Source organism: Seriola lalandi, unplaced genomic scaffold (assembly GCF_002814215.2).
Source record: "Seriola lalandi dorsalis isolate HSWRI2012SDOR001 ecotype SW California unplaced genomic scaffold, Sedor1 jcf7180002054983, whole genome shotgun sequence".
Lineage (NCBI taxonomy): Eukaryota > Metazoa > Chordata > Actinopteri > Carangiformes > Carangidae > Seriola > Seriola lalandi.
In genome coordinates this window covers 934,088-957,947 of record NW_019525532.1, presented here as the reverse complement: position 1 = coordinate 957,947, position 23,860 = coordinate 934,088, and the positions used below count along the sequence as shown (strand labels likewise).

Below are 23,860 nucleotides of genomic sequence, written 5' to 3'. Positions count from 1 at the left end.
TCCTGACTCATTTTCTTTCTTTTCCTTTTTATATCAGTTTGTCCTTGTTTTCCTTTTTTCTTTTCCTCCTCGCTTTTTTCTTTTCCATTTCCAACTTTTCTCTCCCCCAAAAAAATACGAGTATTTACAGCTTGTTCTCCCTCAAACTCGCTTCTTAAAACAATTTTTTTCCCCAATATTTCCATCCTCCTTCTCCCTCCCACGCCAGCCCCTCCTCACTCAGATTTCTTCTTCTCCTCTTCCTCGCCATTTCTCCTCCCACTGTCTCCCTCCAACTCCAAACTATTCCCCATCCTTTCCTTTTTTCCCACCTCAGTCTCTATTCACTCTTCATCTTTTTCCCTACCTCTTTTCCGCTCCCTCCTCCTCCTCTCTGTGCAGCTGGTGGGGCCCTTCCATTAGTCCTGACATGCAGAGGCACTGATTCTGTAAAGGTCGTGACCCCTCGCAGCGGGCTTCGCCAGGGCTTAGTCCTACGAACTCACACATCTGCCTGCCCCGGGATGCCCACTGCGTGCATAACTCACCCTTTACACAGCACACACACACACACACACACACACACACACACACACAGACATACACATTCATGACGGGGTACATATACAAAGTGACACAAAAATGCACAAATGTGGATATACACACATGCACGCACGCTCAGGTTCACACACAGACAACTCCGGCCTGCTTTCATCATGCTGACTTAACCCCTCCCTGAATAGCACCGACTGACTGCACAGCTGCGGTGGTTGTAATGTGTGTGTGTGTGTGTGTGTGTGTGTATGTGTGTGTGTGTGTGTGTGTGCGTGTGTGTGTGTGTATGAGTCAGATGTGCAGTGGGAGAAATCCTGCTTAATTGGACTGCTGCAGGCTTGGGAAAGACCCACAGCCACTCTCTACTTCTCTCTCTCTCTCTCTACTTCTCTCTCTCTCTCTCTCTCTCTCTACTTCTCTCTCTCTCTCTCTCTCTCTCTACTTCTCTCTCTCTACTTCTCTCTCTCTCTCTCTCTCTCTACTTGTCTCTCTCTCTCTCTCTCTCTCTACTTCTCTCTCTCTCTCTCTCTCTCTTTTTTGTCAGTCGCTGTCGTCCACCTGTCCTTGCATTATCCTGTGTTTCTGTGATTAATCGCGGCAGTTGTACAGCACACTGCTGAGCTGCAGTGAGCGCAGGTGTGCTTTGGGAATGAACTCAAATGTTACAAAGAAGAAGCTCAGAGGCAAATTACTGATCCCCATCATCCAACATCTACAACCACAGCAAACAAGCGTTAAGATCTAAGCTCCTTATGAAGTGTGGCTGGAGGCTTTTTACGGCCTTCGAAAGTTTGTAAGTCACCTTTAAAAACTGATGTGTGAAGTTTAAGAAAGTCATTTCAGCTGGCAGCATGTTTGTGCTGCGTATTCCCCACGAATTTCAATGTAACTTTGGTAATTATTGATATAATCTGCACTCAAATTGTTTCGTAATGTTTACATACGATCTACTCTTTGTGAAACCACATCTTTGCAGGACGTGAGGATATTTAATGTAAAGTCATTACCTTTTTAATTTTAACTTACCAATTTCCCAAAATTAACTTCCGCTGGACATAATGAATATACTGGTGGAATGAACATATTACCATAGGCTGCCTTTTGTCCCTGATGATGTAATTAATCGTAATTAATTCTGAGTATTTTAAAACTGAAAATCCAAATTTTTTAAGCATGAATGTGTTCACACGTGATTTTGCGTTAAATTAGTGAAAAGAAGATTATATTAATGCAACATATTTACAATGTGTACCAATCTTTAAATACATTTATAACTGATATAACTCTCGTAGTTTTCCAGGACAAGTGCTTTAACAATAATTGAGTTAAAAGACAAATCGAGTTAAAATTTCATTTTAGTCATTTTATTTTGATCTCAAGTTATCATTTCATTTAGCTTTGTACTCATTCCTGAAAAGTCAGTACATGTTCAGTGTTTCCTGTATCTGAAACTCTTGTTACTGTGACTAAACCCAACTCTAACCTTTTGTATCACCTGAATTTTTACTGATATATAGCTATTTTTGCATCATGTAAATACAGTGTGATCAGAAAATGAATATTTTGAAACTTGAATATCCTCTTTTGTCAACTGCAAACAGTTTGTAATTCTTTTTTACAGTGATGATCAACCATAACTCAAATCTGTTCCATGTAGGCTAAGTCTTGAAAAAGAGGTTGACCAACATGTGTGTGCACAGTGGTGCATCTGAAGAACAACTTCTTGCTATTCCATCCTTGATACATAAAGCTCCTGCTGTTTGTGAATGAAACCTGCTGACTCTGCAGATTTCTTGACTGAAAGCAAATTTCCCTCCACAGTCTCGCCTCTTCCCACCCCTTTTCTTTCCTCCCAGTGTATGTCTTCATCTCATTTTACCACTGTTTTCATCCACTGACATCCCCTTCCTCAGCTTTCCTCTTTCATCTCAGTCATCTCTCCCCTCCTTGTTTTCTCCTCTTCCGCCCTTTTCCTCTCCCTACTTCCCCCATTTTCTCTCCCCTCCATGACTCCCTCCTCTCTTCCCTCCTCCCACCCTGAGGCCATCGTTGCTCACTGTAACTGGCAACTTTGCTTCTCTCCCCTATTGTGGTGGTGACAAAGGGGGCCGGTGCCCTCTCGCAGGCTATGTTACAGGCTGTCACATGAGGCGGACACTCTGGGACGGCCCCGCGTTATCTGCTGTGACAACTCAGATTACTTCCACAGCCTCCCATCTGATCAGCACATCCAATTCAATTAGTGGCAATTAGTCCTGGTCCTCCCCCCCGCTCTTCCTCCTCCTCCTCCCTCCTCACCAGCCCACTGTGTCTCTCCAAAAAAGCAAAGCTGCCGAGCTTTGAGCAACTCGCTCAACTTGGCAGGCTGGCTGGTGAACAACTTTGGAGCGACTTGTAGCTCCCCCCCTCCCTTCGTCCTCCAATTACCCTCACACACACACACAATGACTCATTCACACATTCATACTCATATGCACCGCCAGAGCACATATTCAAAGTGACACATCACATAGAAAGAACAGCTTTCTGCACATAAACTCCCACAGATCCAATTCAGGAGCAACACATAGGCATGTACACGAACACAACACACAAGCTGCACGTAAATAAGTGCAGAAACACACAAAATGAAAGTGATTATGATCGTCATTTTTATCATAACAATGGATGAAAGCATTGTGTAATGTGACTAGCATTGTATATAGTGACAAACCCACAAAGAATTATCATCAGCAGAGAATTGTTTTTAGCAAAAAAGCTCTAAACGCCAGAGTAAGCTAGTTGCTAAATGACCAACAGACAAGGTTAGCGGCTAGTTGGTGAACAAAGTTGAGCATTTAGCAGCTAAAGAGGCAGATATTTCTTTCATTTATCTGGTAGAGACCAAAAAAGTAAATATTGGATTTACATTGACCAGGTGGCCGCAAACACGACCCCAAAACAATGCTAACGTTGCTCTGTGTCTGCTGTATGCTAACAAAGTTGCAATATCATTTAAAAGGTGCTAATACATTTAAACATTTGTGTTTACAGCTTGTTTTTTACTGAACTTGAGAAGTTATTGCAGATTGAAGTCGCTCATGTACAGATTAATGCAGTTCGCAATCCTTTTGGTTTCTGACTTTAAAATTAAGCTATCTTTACTTTATCTCCTGTTGATCATCTCATGACCCCTCAGATTTATTCTGTGATCTGTTGAGGGGGCCCCGACCCTCCGGTTGGGAACCACCAGTTTAGTGTATAAATCCACACAGGGAAATAAAAACGAAAATACTGGAGCGAATATAGAAAAATAGCCTGCACTGATGCTCTCTGGTTTGTGGAACCCCTTTGTGTGCCGCTCACCCCTTCTTCCCCACGCTCACCCTTTTCCTCACCCATCCTCACCCCCCTCTTACAGTGGGTCTGCGCACACCTGGCCTTCGTAAATTAGGGCCCTGGAAAACCAGCAAGCGAAGAGAAAAGCGGGATGCATGGTGGAGTGAGGGGAGGGGAGGGGAAGCGGGTGTTTGGTCGACGGGGTCTTTCAGAATTCCAATGGAGCAAAAAGTTAATGACGGCCCTATTGTGTTGTGAGAAAGCTGGCCGGAGGAGAAGTGTTACAGGGAATCACCGCCTGTACCAGTGAGCAGCGACAAAAGGGGGCCGGCCATAAGCTGCATTGAGTTTTTACCATATTTATATCGCTTACATAGCCGCTTTATGTCACACTGAAAAAGTGCACTCACTCGTCCTCACTACTGCTAACGAAAACAGCGTAAATGTGTTTGGAGCGGCAAATAATAAGAGGAATTTGTTTTCCTGACACGAATACAACGGGACAAATGGGTCATACAGAACAGCCCGAATGAGTCTCACGTACTTCTTACCTCAAAAAATTTATTTTTCTAAATTTTTTAAAGGATTTTTAATCATATCCAGTCACTTTCTTGCTCCTTAACTCCCTCCCTTGCCTCCCTCTTCATAAAAGCCACCCTAACACGCCCGCCTTCCCTGCAGGCCTTAATGCATGCTGACAGCTTCCCTCCGTAATTGGTGATCACACCCAGATGGATGGTTCCTTAATTTGCTGTTCCCAATAAAGCCAGGCAGCTCAAGGGAAAAGGGGCAGCAGGGGGAGTAGAGCTGTGGAGGTGGTAGTGAGGGGGGATCCTTGATTTGTTGGTTATAGATACAAGAGCAGTAAACACCTTAGGCTGCGGGCCCAACAGTTTGACCAGGCTTTTGTTCACACGTCCATTGAAAAGCAGAAAGGGGCCCCCTCTTCTGCCTCGGCCCCCCTCCTCCTCCTCCCTTCCTCTTCCCCAACAGGCCTGTTCTGAGCCCCTGCTCCCTCTGTCTCTCTCTAGCTCCCTCTGTTTTTGGTCCAGCCCGGAAAAGAGCGCTGCGTGAGCACTGGAGGATGTATGCGTGTGCGTGTGCGTGTGCATGTGCATGTGCGTGTACGTGTGTGTGTGTGTGTGTGTGTGTGTGTGTGTGTGTGTGGGCATCCTGGGTTTGAGCCGAGGGCAGGACAAGGAAATGATCTCTTGTGTGCATGTGTGTCTTTCCCCTTTTCATTGACTAAACGGATTGCTGGAGTCCGAGTGAATGTATGAATGGAGGCAAAGAACGAGGTGAAGTTCCCGAGGTTATAGGTTACAGTCTGTGTAGGAACCTCGGTTCATGTGTGGTCGTTTTGGCGCTATTAGGGAGGACACAAATAGGGTGATGGACTGGGTCGAGGTGGAGACCCCCTGGTACTAATGAGGGCAACCTGCAGTGACCCCATGGGTGCAGAGGGTCAAGCTGAGCCTGATGGAATGATCCAAGGGAAGGGTTGAAATGAAGATTAAAAAATGAGACATGGGGCTTTTTAATAAGTGACACCAGCTGCTCTAAACAACATGGAAGTAAAACCTATTTTGGACTGATGTTCACACTTTATTGAACGTGCAATAGATAAGATCATAATGAAGATGGTACTGTGTGAAATTATTGCATTAAATTGACTCACACACACGCTCTGGCCTTCTGCATATTTCTATATCATAAAACATATCCTGCACCTTGTATATACTTTACATATTTATTTATATATACTACACATTTTACATTTCTAAGTGCAGTTATTCATAAATATCCTACTTGCATTTCTCATTAGATGCAAACAGTGTTTCAGTAGCTGTGTTCTTGTGCCCTTCACAGTGACAACGAAGTTAAATCTAACATAATATAAAAATATATGTTTTCCCTATTCAGATCTAAACTCTACAGTTGTCTTCCATTAATTAAACCAAGAAGAAGTGACAATGTTTGGAGAGCTAAGGCTCCCTGCAACCCTGTTAATTTAATCTCAGCCAGCTGAAGAGGAGGGAAAGATGATACTGTTAAGCACAGTCACTTCCTCTGAGTGAGGTGAGGGAGTGATGGAGGAACAGGGACGAAGCAAATTTCTATAGTGCCATGTAGGCATTTATGCCCCACCCACATTTCTTTTAAAGTGAATCAACAAACATTCAGAGATCATACAGTAACTACATACAACGCACACTGCTGTGTGAAAATGATATAACCATAATTCCAACATACATTAAATAATCAGACAATTCAGGAACAAACAGTTATGAAGGCCAACAGGTGCACTTGTTTTCCTTATAATTGCATGATGTGTCGTTTAAAACGAGAGCCCACAGCTGTCCTGTGTGCTCTGAATAAAGGTTTTGTGGCAAATTGCATCTGCAATTTTGTCAGTCCATTAGTTGTAAATAAAAACACAGACCAACTAGTTTTAAAAAACGTGATGGTCTGACGTCATAAATGCCATAGAGTAGTGTAATCATGACATCATATGTTTCAGAAATTATGAAACAATAGCATTGATTAATGCTTTATCGTTATGTTTATAAATATGCAACAACAAGCTGAAGATTTTGGTTACTGTGGCCACTATTAACTGACTTTATTTACTAAGAGAGTTGTTCAGCTTTGCTGGGCATTAAAATGCTTTAAGTAAGCCACAGTTGATTTGCAAAAGCTTTCACACTGTGCCATAACAGCTATCTTGCAGGTTGATTGCATTTCAAACTGTGCAAGATGGGTCTAATAAAATCTTATTCACAATGTAAGATATCCGCTTTGAGTCATGTCAGATTGTGCAATGAATGCCTGGCGAATTGTAGCTCTATGATGAAAACAGGGGGGGAAAGTATACAAGCAGAGACATGTCATCGACTTGTGTCATCCATCTGTGTTGTTATCGTGTTTGAAAATACAGCAAAACAACATCACAAGCTTCAGGCACACGGCCATGGTTGTATTAGGAGATTATACAAGCACAACCACTGCCACATCACTGACACTTCAACAGCTCTGCACGTCCGCTCTGGCTGATTGGACCTCTGCCCAGGTTCAAGGTGGGGGGAGTTTTAATGACAATTAGATGAGGTCACTCTACTCTTTGTACTTGATAAAGGTGTCATTTGTTATAGTGGGGCTAACCAGCTTCTTCTACATGGATCATAGCTGGTGAGGAAGCTAACTTTTGCCTAGGACCTCCTCAATTAGCATAAGCTATAGGGTATGTGGTCATCATGTTCAAAATTTGTTTAAAATCAGTCAGCTGGAAGCATTCAAGAGTCCACTGGAGTTTTTTACCAGCTCACAGAAATTAGCATTATTAAAGGGGATATTTGTAAGTTTTCTCTGCCACCGAACATGGTTTCTTGCTTGGAGCTAGCGGTGATAATCGACCCTTGACAAGAGCTTCAGCCACTGTCACGTTTACAAGACAAGAGGTTATAATACACCCTCCGAGCAGCGCTACATCTTTAGCAGAGGCCACAGTGAGTCACTATCAGCAAGTGATGACATGGGACAGGGCTAGCTGGTTAGCATGCTAACTTCCGTAGAAGAAAAGACATGATAAAAAAGAAGAGTTAACATTGGTGTTGCTTTCCACTTCTGGAGACAACTCTTGGTGAGTAAAAGAAGGAAGTTTGATGCTTGACCTGCAACGTTTCTTCTAGACTGGTAAGTAAACAGCTGTTAATGCTAACTTATAGCTCCTTTAATTAGTTGCTAGCAACAGCTGCTGTTTCAGCCAACAACACTGCAAACCACATACAGTAGCCTGTGTGCTGTACGAGGAATGGATGGTTCAACAGCATAAGGTCAATTACTGCTCATAGAAATATCTACCAAGACGCAGCGATAAATAAAGATATGAGGTGAACACTCCGATGTCATGGACAGAGAGACTTTAGTTAAAATCACACGTTGAACGGTACGATGAAGTGAACAGGTGAAATTCTTGATCATGATGGAGAAAGACAATCACTCAAAAAAGCTTTAGAAATGATGGAAGTCATGATCAATAGCTGACTAAAGAGACACTAATATCCTCTGAAAACTTTTATTCATATGAGACAAGTGCACTTAAGTTTTAAATGAGATACTTAAGACTCCAATGTAACAACAAGTGACTGACATTTACACATACAAGGACATATTATACACTATTAAGATTGTTTTTATGGAAAATCCTAAGTACTTTCTTTGCTCTCTTATTTTTTTCAGACTAAATAGTGAATTTTTCACCATAGATTGCATTCTGCTCATCATTACCTCACCCTTAATTTTCAGAAGCACTCTCTTGTTCTGTTGAGCTCCGAGTAACATATTCCTCAGTGTCACAGAATATGAAATGACCTATTGTCGGTTTGCCTTGAATGCTTCACCAGTTCATCAAGACTTGAAATATGTGATGATAATAAAATATAAGAAGCTTTCTGCACAAAACCTTGCTTTCATTAGTCGAGGAAGCACTCTGCTGTGCATTAGCGCTATGCTTTACTCTTGACGGACATGGAGCGAAGACAGAGGAAGAAAATGAAAGACATTATGATGGATTTAAAAGCAGAGTTTATCAAGTTTAATCTAACTCAGGAGGAGCCCAAGGTTTCAAGACTGTTTGCGGTGGTGGCAGTGGTGATGGATCAACGCTTTAAAGGCCGGGTGCATTGTGCTCCGGGAGACAAATGAAGGCGCCATCTTGTGTCCTTGAGGTGTGATCACTTTCTGAAAATCCACTGACCTAATCAACGGAGATAAGCGCAGGAATGGCTGCGCCACAAAAGCAGCTTTATACCCAAGGCCAAATCTGCCAAGTCAATCTGCAGCTCCATCCATTGATTCACAGCACAATACAAAACAACGCTGGAATGTTCTTGATGCACTCGATGCTTGTTTCACATAATATCACAGCCGTCCTATATGAATACAGGCTAAATGGTCTTTAAAAGTAGAAGCGGAGGTGAAGAAGTGATGAAAAAATGTGGCTTCTCAGGCGTTCGGGTGCACACACAAAACGAGAGGAGGAGGGAAGCGTCCTTGATTCCTGCAACTGCAGTAAAAGTGTAAATTGGCTTTGGGTCTTGAAAAGGAGATTCAGATAGCAGAGCCATAGTTATCAGTGGGAAAAGGGAGAGGGAGACTGTGGCCTCTCCTCCTGTTACACCAACGTTCAAATTTATTGTGCAGAAAGGCAAAATAACAATGTGTAATCTTGACTTTTTATGTTTTCAGCTGCGTGTCTTTGTATGCAGAGGGAAGATTCATTCAGCTCTGTGAAAGGTTGAAAAATTGAAAATGGGAACAGAGTCACAGAGTCGGCTGCAATTATGTGTTGTCATGTGAGTGTGTATGTGCGTGCGCGCGTCACACTGCCACACAATACAACATTGATGGGTCACCTACAATTCTTTCGACTAAACGGTTGTTTGTCTGCATGTTCGACCTGCGTTGGGCCTTGACACTACTGTTTGCAGATGGGACCGAAAATATGCTTTTGAAATAGTTTTCGTCCTCAGACAACGCAAGCGATTGCACAACGTTGCATCTGCAAACCTTCGAAATGTGCTCAGTAAAAAATGCTCAGCTGCAATCTGCTGCTATTTCTGAAGCCATGACTTTATATAACTGTCCTGTAAAATACTGGTTTCATTTTAATCTTACGGAGCGAGGTCACTGGTGAACATACAGACTCACTTTTTACTGTACACACTATAAACTATATTAAATATATATTATATGACACTTGAAATATGTAATCATTTATTTTCAGTGATCAAAGTGAAATTTTCTTTAAATTTTTAAGTTAATTCTTTACCTTGGAAACACCGGTTGCCACAAGATCCTTTTAGTAGCAGCTCTGGAGCTTTTGATCATATCACATGATCTTCATCAGTAGATGGAGCGCGTCCAGTGTGATTGTGAGCAAGTTTGTGGTACGATTGTTTTGTCATCTGCTGTTTCCCAGGTCAAGAATGAACTTTTAGGCTCATCTTTTAAACGAAGGTGTCTATTGAATTTCACATGTAAGTTTCTACACATAACCATAAAAACAATGTCTTACCTCAGTCGCTATGAGCAGATGTTGTGTTTTTGCGAGAGCTGATATTAGGAAAACAACTGAAATACATTTTCAGTGAACAACTGAAGCGGCCATTTTGACTTGTCGCAGAAGGAAAAGCACAGGTGTAACTATTAACTTTAACGATGGCTCTTTTCTATTCAAGTGTCCCAGTGAGTCGTGACAGTGAGTCATGCACGAACAACACCGTGACCCTGACGCTGAAGCAACTAAAAGGAATTCAGCCATTATTAATTTCAGTGACTACACCTGTGCTTTTTCTTACTGTGACATGACAAAGATGTATTTTAAATACACACCTTGCACTGGCTTTTTTCCAATACGAAAACGTCTTGTTCTTACCAAACAAATCAACACATCTTTCATCATCTCACATCCTCTCCCTCGCATCGTTCTCGCTGCTCGGTTTTCTTTTGGGGTCGGTTTTGGTTCTCAGGAATGCAGCTGTGAATCTTCTGGGCGAGCTTAAGCCGACTCTTGTGCGAATCGTGTCAAAACAAGCAGACGTCACTTAGTCCGCGAGAGCAGAGAGGAGCTGAGAGAGGCCGAGAGAGGCAGGCGGGCTCGGGGCCTCCACTGAGCTGTCCGGCCCTTAAGGTCACCTGGCAATTAACCTCTGACCGGGCAGCAGGTCCCCGCCCTAATTTCTTAGTGTGTCTGTCTCCTCCACATTTGTCTGTGTACAGGGCGAGGTACACTTTCATCTGATGCGGCATATTTTGATTTATCATCATTATGGTCAAGTAGTGGAGGTGACAGGGGAACACTCTATATTTCTGTTCCTGTGTAGTAAAATGAATAAAATCTAAAATCTAATTTTATGTTCAGTGAGGCTGCTGACAGGCTTCATCATAAGAGCCCATCTGAAGGTCTGTTTCTCCCTCTCTGTCGTCTTGCTGCCTTCCGTTTCCCTCCTACAACCCCTCTCTTCGTCTGCTCGGTCAAACTAATCCAAACCACCCTTCTTCTCTCCCCCTCCCCGCGACCCTTGACCCTACGCACCTCTTTGAATGTCACATGACCGTGCAGGTGTGGAGGGGTCTCTGCCCCGGCCGACCCCCAATTAGTGACCCTAATTAGTGGAGGGGCCCCCCTGATGGGCCGCTGAGCTGCTTTATGGGAGGAGGGAGGAGGTGGGGAGGAAGGAGAGCATGGGAGGGGAGGGTGGGGGTGGCAGGACAGTGATGCATTCCTAAAGGTCTGTGGACCCTCCAGAAACACACACAAACACATACGGTGGCTGGTAAAGGAAAAACAGAGCCAACATGGAGCTGAGAGCTCATTTGTTGACGCACAACAAACAGCTTTTGATCTGGAATTGATCCGGCGCTCACTTACACACAAGACGTTACACAGGAGTCCAGAGTGAAGCATCAGGTGAACATGACGCAGTACATTTCATGCACCGGTCTTCCTTGTTTATTTCTTTTGTAAAGAGACAAATAGATTACACAGAGTTTCATTTGAAAAACAAACTCACACCACAGGTTTTTAAAGTGAAGGAATCTCTTTCAGCTTCACGGTTTTTACTCCATTAGATCAAATGTAACACCAGTTTTCTACCATTCCAGGAAAAACCGTCTTTTGGATTCACTGTGACCAGCTGTGTCAAATAATAACATCTGGATTTTGAGCGAAGCTGTTGCAGGTGTTTGTTGGTCTGCAGAGCTTCAGTTGCATCACTGCTGGAAATCACGATATTGTCTGCATATAAAACACTTTCTCAAATATAAATGGAAAAATAGCAAAACGTGACTGTTCACGACAGAAACTCAATGTGCAAATATCAAGAAAATAAGCTTTTTTGTTGCTTAGTGCCAAACCAGTAATTTAAACTTGTTCTATTTGTTCTATTGGAACATAAACACAAGTTAGAATCAGACACATCTACTGCACCTCGACTCTAAGTGACACTGAGCGAATTAGTAAATAGTGAAACTTCAGGAACTGAAGTTATTTACAAGTATTTGAAGAAGTCAAGAACAAAAAAGGAGGAAATTCAAAACTCTTTTTTGTCAAGTACACGTGCCCCTATAGGAATGGCTGCTGATCATATACAGGCTAATTATTTGTTTCGTAGCAGAGTGACTTTATTTCACAGATTTGTGATTTCCTGATTATTTCTTTGCAAGTTTCAAGAAAAAACAGATTAATTTGATACTAATGACAGTGTAGAAAGAAAGAGTCAGTTGTGTTGATTGATACTTTACTGGAACTCAGTTATTGTTCATAGATTAATGGTGAGTTCATTTTTCAATGATGAATTATGTGCTGGTGTAGCTGATCTGTTGTTCACTGACTAACAGACTTACAATTAGATTAATTGTAATTAATAATTAATTGGAAGTGGAGCAATTAAACTGTGTTTTTATTCTCCCTTCTATTATTATGAAATGAAATGTTTTTTACATCAACAGTTGCATCAGTTCCTTTGCAGAAAGTCCTCAGGAAACACTGGGGCCACTTGTGTTTCAAATGTCAATGATTATTCATATTTTGTTTTTATCTTTTCTCTCTGAAGCACAGTCTTGATGTTATTGGTTAATATGGCCACTGATGAGAGATTAACAATTAAAAAACAGCAATAAAAACCCAATTAGTTGAGTCATGTTGCTGCTCACATGTAAAGCTGTTTACCGCCACAGTTTGCTCCTCTGCTGCAGGGCAGTTCCTCCTCTCCGCCCCCCTCCCTGCTCCGCTCCCCACCTCTAAAACAGGCCACCCATCTGGTCTCCTTTCTGCTGGCCCTCTCGCCTCTTCCTTGCTCAAATAAAGGTGCCAATCACTATAATTGGCACCCTGCAGATCAATTGTCCCAGCTTTGAGAAGTGCCCTACGCTGAAGTCTGGGCTAACAGGAGGACATATGAAGTGTGTTACTCCTACAGCTTCTGTGAAACTTACATGGCCTGTTCTCTCTTTGCAGATTGTTCTAAATCGAACATGTCACTGATGAAATTTGGTTCAGGAATGATGAAAATGCGATTCAGCTGACAGATCCCGACTCTGATCAGTGAGCTGAACTGTCTTTTGTCTTTCGAACAATAACTCGGAGCATCAAACAGCCAGCTGGTTACCTTGCTGCTGCATCACGCTGGCCTATGGAGACCCGGCGTTCGTTATTGTGATACTGAACTTCCTGCGACACGTAACGATACGACTATGTTATAATAAAACATTTTAAAAAGTGGCAGTATAAAATAAGAGAAACATTTAGATACAAGAACTGTTGGAATGACAAACAGCTTTGTTGTGTAAATGCATAAGATTTCATCATAATGAGCTGAGCTTTTACAAATTATTCCTAGTATTTATTGATATAATTGTTCATTTCGTGATGTCAGATTCATTCCTTTAATATTGAACTCTTTGCCTCTCGCTGTCTGTGCAGTTTCGGTGCAAGAATTATTGATTGCTGAAGTGCAGCAGAGGCGAAGAGGTCACTTTATCTCATTTATTGCCCACAAATCTTTTGGGGAAGTCAGGAACTTTCATTGAATTTCATTTGCAGGAACCTACTACGTGTCCAGTTTTATTTCCTAGACTGTAGCTCCTGCCCCTGCAGACAGTTTGTGAAAGGCCAGCAGCTGTCAGGAGTTTGCAGCACTGAATGAGGCTGACTGCTCGAACACAAGCCTCCCAGCTGCTGTAACCTTTGTGCAGAACACAAGCGAGCAAGAAAGCGCTGGTTGCTGCTGGTATTAAAATTAGGACTAGAGATGAGATTCTGCTCGGTGTTGCTGGCGTTTCAACACCAGCTACGTGCAGCAGGTGACTCTGAGGCAGCGAGTCCACCGGCCTGATGGTGAAGGCACATACCACATAACCACAGCTCCCATGGTTTCAGTCCTGGCTGGGGAAATTTATTGTATTTCCTGCTGAAACAATTTCTATCAAACTTTATCTGCTAATTATTTCAATCAGGAAAGCAACTTCTGTATTTCGGAGGCAAGTGTCTGCCCTCGCTTTGGTGTTCTGCTCTTTGCTGAACATCACTTCATCACATCACAATAAAATAAGAAGAACTTAATGGTGACAACCTGACTGTTATTCTTTAACTATTTGTTCAGACCGTTACTTGCCTTTATATCTGGCATAGTTCAGTTTTGCTCAAACTTTAAAGCTATTTAAGCGAGAGGGCAAAGAACAATGTCAGTCGGACCAGACTCTGCTCTGTTCACTTTATAGGGAGTAAATTAAACTTAGTTTCACCAGCAGTCCTTCATAATAACCTGCCATTCCTTCACTAATTTGTCTTTCTAATAAAATAGCCTTTTATGTGAAGTATATTCTCATATTTTCATCCAATCAGTGTCCCAAGGGCATGTCAGCTCAGTCTTTGTGCGCCACCATCCGAACCAAAGCAAAATTAGTGCAAATTGTTTAAAGGCATCACCTCCACAGAGAGGGACTGAAAAGGTGACGTGTCCACTGGCCTGATGTTTACGCCACACTGATGGAGAGGACAAAGCAGCCAAGGTTTTAATAAAGCTGTGAACACGCCCAAAATCCTCAGTGTGAATAGAGAGCGCTCCGACATGCAGATGTCAGTCAGACACAAAGAGAATCTCATATTTTCACTTAATATGCTTCTAAAAGCCGTTTGGACACGAACAGCTTTTCCTAAATAGTTTTCTGATTCATATCGCACACATCTTTGTGCTGTGACGAATGTACAGCGGACGGTGAAATAAACATTTCGTGCTTTGGTTCACAAAGCGTCCTCGCATGAATCATGAGTTTTTGAGTTTTCGTGGCCTTGAGGCCGATGAGTGAGTGAAAGGAAGAAAACAGAACACATGAGGCAAATTACATAGACATATATTTATATGCATATGAATAAAAATACATATACATATTGTACAATATCTTGGCCGAGCGTGAAAACAGCTCTGTCAGCCCAGAAACAGAAGTAAGCCTCTTTAAATAAGTGCAAAATGTTAATGAGACAAAGAATTGTAAAGCATATATAAAGTCTTTTTTTTCTGAACTTTCCTTCGCATTTTGTTTTTCCTGTTAAAATCACATGGAGCGGACATGGAGATAACTTGTGCAAAGACCCATTTATATATATTTATATATAAATTTATATCTATGTACATAGAGTTTGTTCATCATAAGTAGTAGCTGGTGCCATTAGCTTGACATTAAGTAACTTTTACTGCTCAAAGAAAAGAAGTTATGGCCGATGCGGGGCCTTGGCTGTGCATAAAGAAAAAAGTAAAACCTATAGCAGAAGTTCTTTTTTTTTAGAAAATAAAGTAACATTTCACACAATCTCAAAAGGACTTTATCCATCAAGAAAAGCCATGATGCAGTAGTGAGAGTCATAATGTTTCTGAGATGGTGGTTTAACCCAAACAAGTGCAAGATGTCACAGATTGCACACAACAAAAGCAACACTTCCACTCAGCTGCTGGGATGAGAAGAAGCTTGAGAAAGCAGAAAAAACTGGAGAACCCAAAAATAAAAACTGAAGGCTTTTTTATATATATAGATATATAGATATATATCTATATATATAAAACTGATGCAAGGCTTTACAAAGTGTCTTTCTGTCGCCTGGAGGAGAAGTGGCGTCTCACTTCTCCGACTGTCTCGTTCATCTCGTAGCTGCTTTTACAGTCGCCTCGTCGTTTCCGAGCGTACAATACAGGAACTGCAGATTTACATTACAAAACACCACCGTACAGTGACCCAACATGGAGTCAGTGCTGAATTATGAGGGAAATAAAGAGTGTGAGACGATTTCTTTTCTTTTTTTTTTTTCTTTTTTTTTTGTAACCACTGAACCACAAAAAACTGTTTCTCCTCTCATATCACACTAATTCTGAGCTGTTTTTGTTCATTTATCCACATAGTAAGTATGGACTTGAAATCAACACTAAATCTGTAAGAAAAAAAATGAAATATTCCAGCAAAAAAAAAAAAAAAAAGGGGGAAGAGACTGCGTTTTGCTTACAACACAGCAGGAAAGCAGTTTAGCGAAGACTGAAACGACCCTGTTGTGAGTAAAGAAAAAAGGGTTTGTGAAAAGGGAACATCGGCCTTACATGGGAAGCAAGCGTCCTGACCTCTCAGCTCCATCTCTCTGCTCAATATTTGATGTCACAGCGTGTGAATTATAGATGGTGCTTATAGAAAATAATACAGTGTTCAACAACAGCACAGGTGCAGCGCTGCAAAGAGCCGCGAGTAGATGACAGAGGGTTTTTTGCAGCACTGCCGGGGTCTGAAAACAACAACAACAACAACAAATCACCAGCTACCAGCCGGAGCTACACGGGCGCAAAAAGGCCCGGAGAGCTGACAGACCGGGAGTTTTCATAGGCTGAGGTCAGAACCTCTCTATGCTCTCCACGAGAACTGTATATACAGCTGGAAACATGCTCGCCTGTTTCAGATGGAGCCTGGCCTTTGCTTGTAAAAAGCGCCTTTTTAAATTGATGTCACAAGAGTGTCTGTTTTCTTTTTCTCTTTTTTTTTTTTAGTGAATGTCAAGTCACCTTCAGCGAACGTGAGAGAAAGGGATCAAGGGAAAACGCATTAAAGCTCACAATGAGACGGAGCCTGGAAATGAATAGTTACATAGGAAAATGAGACACAGCGAAGAGACGACCGACAGAAGTTATGAAAAGAGGGCGATAACTCATCTGACACCCGCAAATTGAGGGCAAACTGTGAGGAAACGCAGGTTGTTGCAGGTGAGTTTTGATTTTCTTTGGACAACGAGGGAACCCGGACATATGGCATCATATGGGTGGAAAGAAAAATACTACAGCCCACTCCTCCTCTTTCTTCCTTCAGCCTGTCCTGCATTAACATATGTTCACGGAATCAGATCCTGAGGTCAGCGTTGGTTCAAATCAATCAATTAAAAAAAAGTGTAGCTGAAAGAAAAACTGAGGGGTTTTACTTCAATAAACCAACTCTGTTACGACTGATGGTTTTTCTAAATCGTGGAGGTCTTTCAGTGTGGATCAGCAGTTAATGAAATGGCTTCAAAAGCACAAAAAAAAAAAAAAGGGAGGGGAGGAGGGGAACTGGAGGAAAAACCCACAAACATAAAGTGCTTTCAATGAGGGGGGCAAGCAGAGGGATCTTCTTTGTTATAGATGGGCCAAGGTGAAGACGAACAGGAGGCCGAGCCAAATGTCACAAAATAAATCAAAAGAGGAAACATGGCGCAAAACACAAAATATCAATTTAAAGAAAACTAAAGAACCTTTAAAACTCAACCTTTCTCGTGATGCTGCAGCTTCTCACATCCTACAGGAAAAGCTTCCTGTGTAAAAGACAATGAGGTTTTATTTCAATTATGGATATGACCTAATATAACAAAATATATATATATGTGTGTGATAGCTGTTGTTGTGATGTGTTGCAAACCTTATATGTCAAAGGAAAACATCATTCCGGCGCATTTGAGAGGATTGAACCGGAGAATGTTTTGTTTTTTTTGCTTAAAATATGACTGAAAAGGTTAAAAATTGGACCAATCGACTAATCGATTAATCGTTAATCGTATAGTCGTCACAGATTTGGTCCTGTGAACACAACTTCTGTCCAAAAAACTCGTCCAGATTCTTAACCCTCATGTGTGAAAACTCAGATCTAGTGCACGGGGGATGACGCTTACTCAAAAAGAAACTGTGACATCTGTGAATCAAAGATCAGTCTGGGTTCAAAGGTCATTTCTCTCAGCCCGACCTCGACTTGCTTCACTGACTGAAGCTGGATCCATAAATGCTTTGGCAGAGTCTGACCAGCTTCCTCACGCAACATTTCTTCTCTCTTATCATGTTCTTTTATATTAAACTATTGGATCTAGATATGTGATTTTTGCATCATCGCTCCAGATCCTACCACATATTATTTCATAAACAAACACATCAAATAAAGAATTTACAAAAAACTACTGCTGGACACCAAACAGACTGATATTAAAATGCTACGATTCTTTTTTTTTTTTCAGTGTTTCTTCCATATTGTGATAGCACATCAACTAAAATCAAACATGGCCCTTGAATAGAAATGTGTACAAACTGCTCTCTTTGAAATATCACTCTTCTCATTCAGACGCTGATTCAATCTGAACTATCCATGTCAAGTATTTTTTTTTTTTCCTGAACAGTAGATGAAGGCCTGTACAGAGAGAAAAAACCACACGTACAAACTCACGGGACAAAAAATGAAGAGTCACTTAAAACCACTGCGAAGAGAGTGGTGGTAAAAACATCTGTCTGTCAGGGTTCACACAACACACACACACGGCATTTTTGCAAAAATTCACAAGTTTTTTTTTTCTTTTTTTTTCTATTTTTTATGTGGGAGTGTCTCCGTCACATCGCGTCCTTTTCACCATTTTGTGGCAGCGTGCCAAACAGTGCTGTGGCACAAAATGGTGCCGCAAGGAAAGCAACCTGGTCTCTTCCTTTTTCACATTTCTCATGATCCGGGGTGATTTCTTTCCCCCGTCTGCGGCCACTCGAGTGTCAAACAGGCGGCAGGGTGAGAGACTGGGGAGAAAAGCTCTTACAAAGACAAGTCCCAGTCCCCCGGCGTCCTCAGAGAGGGACACATTACTTAAGAAACTGTCTTCTTTCCCCCCAAATCTGCCTCTTTCCTGTCCAGCCGCATGTACGGCTCAAAAGCTGAGGAGCCACAGCCGTAAGTGGATGTCAGTTCGTGATGAGCACCCCCCAGCAGCGGCATGGAGAAGCACAGGGAGTGCGGCGGTGGGACACCCAGTCGCGGTGAGGGCGGGGTCCCACCCAGCGATGGCAGCGAGAGCCCGAAAGTTCCCCCTGGTAGGGAGCTGGGAGGAGTGTTGCTGCTGACTCCAGGGGAAGTGGAGGAGCCTCCGCCCGGGCTGCTCAGCAGGGAGCCATTTACCGGGTGAGGCGGGGGCCCTAAGAGGGAGTTGGGAGGCGGGGCGGGGCCCGCCAGGAGGCGGCCCTGCTCCAAGAGGCGCAGGATGTTGCAGGTGGCCAAAGACTCGGACGTGGAGGAAGAGCGTTTGTCCGAGTCTTTGGTGGTGTCCTTCTTCTGTTTGGTCCGGCGGTTTTGGAACCACACCTTGACCTGCAACAACACAAGCAGGAAGATTCACATTATCACATTTGATCCAAACACTTTGTCAGTGGTAGAATCAATCTGACATGAGAGGGATAGAAACCTAGACAGCGGTTCATCACCCGGGGACACAGACTCAAGACAAGAAGCTTATGTCATAAAAACAACAAAATCCTTCTGATTTTATGAACATTTTGAAGTTGCTTTGTGCTTATAAAAAACACCTTCTAACACTGTGTCATAAACTCATGAGCTATACTCTTCTCTGTAATTTGTGCAGCTCACTGATGTTTAAACATAAGCCTAACTCACAATCTGCAGTTCATATCCTGACAAACTTCCTACGCCGCCTTCACATGCCCAAAAGCTGTGACACGTGTGACTGACTTCTCTGTGACCCCCCCTGCTTGATGCACATCTACCATGTAGCATGTTCTGCGCGCTGACGGTTTGCGAGCGGTGAGAGCACGCAACATCTTAGCCATAAACCAGTCATACACGCATAAATCCGTGCAGAACAAGCGGAGATGCTGTAATCCCCTGGCACCAGCCATTGGATCAGCTCTGTTGTTTTTCTCTGCACATTTGATCATGGTTGGTCCCACGTACTCTCTTCTCTCACACTTCACGGCTCTAACAGGCCGGAAATGCACATATGGGAGAGGGCAGTGATATTGGATCTATGCAGCAGAGCGGGAATATTCAGCTCAATTACACACAAGAAACTAGGAGGCTCTCTTATGTATGCATACGTCTAAATATATTCGATATAAGTCGAGCTCGTTTGCACAGATTTTTCTTCTGTGGAGGCAAAAGAAAGCGAAGAAAGTAACTGTAAAAGAAAATCTGCACCATGGTCCTCTCTCACGGCAGCAAACTTTAGAGTTTCACAACAGGAGCCATCACGCCACCCCGCAGCAGCAGCAGCAGCAGCAGCAGCAGCAGCAGATTGAGAAAAGCTCGGTGAACTCTGCCTGTACTTGTCCGCCATGTTTAATTGATGGGGCTCAGCGTTGCTTTAATGTATAGCGTGTGGATGAGTTGGGGCTGGGTGCGATGTTGATTGGAGGGCACGGTGGGGTCACGGGAGATCGCTGCACGGAGAGCAGCCTCCGATTGGAATCACACACATGAAAAATGTATTCGATCCTGACCGAGTTGCAGCAAGATGCGTTTTTCACCGGGACTCTGCGAATATCTCGCAGTGAGGCATGCAGGGGGGCAGTGAGAACTTCTTGTCCAAATTTATTGATTTAAAAAACAAAATGTAAATGTTCATTTTCCCATCTGCCCCAGGACAACTGCAGAAACACCCCCAGTGGAAGAGGTACTCCTGGTTAGGAATCACTCATCTGCACCAAAGAAGGCTTGTTCATCGTTTGGTTCTTTCATTATAAGATTGTACAGTTGTATATTGTATTTTGGCCTTTTATCAAACCGGTTCTCCCGTCTCCCTCAGCCCGTGGTGCTGCTTCAGATCCAGAGCTAATCTACAGATACAGAAGCTAGAATTTGCAGTACAGTTTTCTTCTTTATGTTTCTTTTAGGGTTGAACACGTCTTCAATAAAACCGCAACTAAGGATTCTTATATTATCATATTATGTTCTCCAGTAATCGATTAATCGTTTCGACAAAACGTCAGAAAACTGTGAAAAATAACCCTCGTAATTTCCTAATGCGCAAAACAGAATTTTCTTCCTAGTTTCTATTGGTTCTGCTTTTGCAAACACATCAGATAAAAGACAAGAATTTGTTGTGAAGTGTGTGAAACAGAGTGAAAGACTTTATCCTATTAAATCCTGTCTAAAAATAAAACAAAACAGAAAATGAATGTCATAAAGCACAACGTCCGAGTTTGTTTTCAGTGGAAATCAGACGGACGAGTGGGTGTGTCACACTACATGATCAGCAGATTTATCTCTCCGCTTTTTCCACTCGTCCTCACGCCCGCACTGCGAGAGTTTCCCCAACAGAGCATTGAGAGTTATTTACACACGAGAGACTTTCCATCGGCCTCATCATGATTTTCACAGAAATCCAGTAATGTAATCCCTGATAAGTGGGGATTGGCAGCCAGCGACTTAAAAGGAAACTCCTGTTACAGCAAAAATGCGTAAGCCTGTGAAGATTCTGTGGCTTAATTTCTTTAAAAAGTTTCATAATCATTTGTTAGTTGCACAACAGCAAGATGACGCTTGTAAATACACACACACACGTATAAATGAAGTGTGTCTGAAGACTGGATGATGTTTCAATGCGAACACAGCAGGACTGCGTGAGCACACACACAGACACGCACACACACACACACAAACAAGGTCACATGTGAACCGAACACGCGACAGTCACACACGTACGCACAGCGAACCGCTCACATGACCCCGTCCATCGGCGGGAGCCACGACTCCGTCAGTGGGCCTTTAGGCGTCAAGATGCTCGTCACCGTGCAGATGTTGGACGACAGTTGTGCGATGACGTCATGAAAAGTTTAAGGTTTTAGTTTCACAAAAAGGTGGAAGTTACAGACTTCAAACTGCGAGTTAGTTCCTGTTAGTTTCACCTCAGTCTTTTCTCTTTAGTTAGTTAGTGTCGGGGTTTGATAAGTGCAACAAATCAAAAACTTTCTGAGATAAATACGTTTGTGCAAAATGTGTGTTTCGCAGCTTCATCTCGGCTCCAGTGGTTCAATACTTATCGGATTATTTCCTGTGTTGTCCAACACTACTCACTACTTCAAAACTGATTGTGCCTTTGCTGGACTTCCTCTTTCAGTGTTGAGCGACAAAATACATGAATTATGCTGCTGCGAAAAACCGTCTTTTCCCTGCTGGTGGGGCGTCCTGGTGACCTACTGGTTTAAGTAGAGAGTCAATGTCCTGAGTTCAAGTCCAGTTGGAGTCTAACCCCCCAAAAAAGGTTAATAATTCTGTTCCCAGCCCAGAGTTTATTTGTTTTTTAATAATATGGAGCCTGTCATTTTAGAAATACCCTGAATTTAACCATTCCCATCGACACGCCCAGATCCAACCATTCAATCACATCTTAAACTCTGGTCATGCCCATTTATATCGACCTGACAGCAAACTGGGAGACTGCGAGACTTTTCTTGGTTATGTTGATCTCAGAGTAATGGCAAATAAACTATTAGAGTATTGTTAGGACCAGATGAATAAAGCTTTTATTGCAGGTCTGTGACGGGACAGAAGAGTGAAAGTCAGAGGTGCTACACACTCACCCGCCACCTTTTGCATCCTGTTGCGTGCTCACACAGCCACCTTGGTGCAGCTGGCATCACACCTGAGTCAGCGTGACAAGTAGCTCGCCCTCTAATTGGGTGGCACAGATTATAAGCCAAAAACGTAGCCGTCGATTGTGTGGAAGTAATCGGGCCGAGCGGCGTTAACCACAGTATCACTGCACTGTAAAGGCAGGCTCAACCGGCAGCTAGGGCGAGTGAGATCATAGTTTCAGCTACTGACCATGACACAAATAATGGGATCGGAGAGGATCCCACAGCTCAGAGAGGAATAGTGACGCCAGCAAGTCTTACTGCAGAGAAGCGAAAGAGGCACAGAGGGAGGGATAGAGGAGATGGAGATAAGGACGGGGGGGTGGAGGGAGGGTGGGACAGGCAGCAGAGACGATCTGTGTAGCTGCCTCTCCCTCCTCTCCCTCTGTATTTCTTCCTTGTTAGCTCACACATGGCCACTCTGAGATCTTTCTCCGTATTTTACTCATGCGCCAGCGACTGCCAAACACCCACACCCCGTAAAAGGCTCTCACTACAGATAAAAAAAAAAATAAAAAAAAAACTCCCGACCAATCCGCTTCCTCCGTCCCCGTACTGTGGGCGTGGCTCAGTCTCCTAGTATCCATTGCTGGGGGGAAAAAGGAAAAAAAAAAAAGAAAAGCTGGCTGGTGTTTTACAGGGATTTTATTAGAGGGGGGGAAATGATGGGAAGAGAAGAAAGCAAAGCTGCCTTTGGTACATCTACACTATTGGATGTAAATCCTTTTTAATGGGATCCAGGGTTCAGAGCTGGGGCAGAGATTACCAACGGAGATCTAGATCTGCTGTGACCCGTATTTGCCCCCGGCCGCGCCCTCTGGACCCCGCCCCGCTGCACTCTGGCCTGCCAGGGCGAGGGCATGGCACGGTTTGAGTCTGGGTGACGAGGTTAGGACGGAGGTGAGGAGGGCGCAAACCCGTCTGGTGGTGTAGGGATGAGCAAAGCGACTCACTCACTGCCACCCCTGCTCTGTCTGTGGCTCTCAGCTCATTGGCTCCTGCTGAAGACGTAAATATTCAAAAGTGGATGACAAAAATAGATTTTTAAAAAGTGTATTAATTTACTAAAAAAAAAGGCATTCTTGTTTTAAAATGCAACAGGAGTGAATGGTACATTTGTTGGGGACTATTTTCCGCTGTGGATGAATACACATTTGGTGGACTAATCAATATTCGACACAGCAGGAACAGTGTATGTGAGATTGATGCAAAACAAACTAGAGCCCTGTGATATGTCAGGCGTTAGACACTCTCTAATGGTTCTTGTCTCTTCATGAGGTTTTTCTTGACAATAACAAAAAATATCATGTGATCATCTCTGCATGTAAATGGTTTCTGAGATAAAGACTGATTTCTTATGTACGGATAAAACGTAACATCTAAGAGTTGACTTCTCATGCTATATGGAAAAAACTAAACTAAACTACTGGAAAAATATATTTTAAAAAAACCTCCCACTTCCACAAATAAAATCACATTAAATGAACTTTTTTCTCATTGGTTTACATTTTGAATTTGATCCCTCCCTGCGTTGCGTCTGCGTCCCCCCC

The 23,860-nt window shown here is 42.9% G+C and overlaps 1 protein-coding gene across 1 annotated transcript in view; it reads right to left on the bottom strand.

The window, feature by feature from the left end:
• Nucleotides 1-14,804: 14,804 nt before the first annotated feature.
• Nucleotides 14,805-23,860, bottom strand: part of vax2 (ventral anterior homeobox 2) — a 26,174-nt gene continuing 17,118 nt past the window's right edge. Inside the window, exon 3 of the mRNA XM_023396742.2 lies at nt 14,805-19,029. Coding sequence (XP_023252510.1) covers nt 18,532-19,029 — 498 coding nt within the window. The 3' untranslated portion in view covers nt 14,805-18,531. The remainder of the gene's footprint in view (nt 19,030-23,860) is intronic.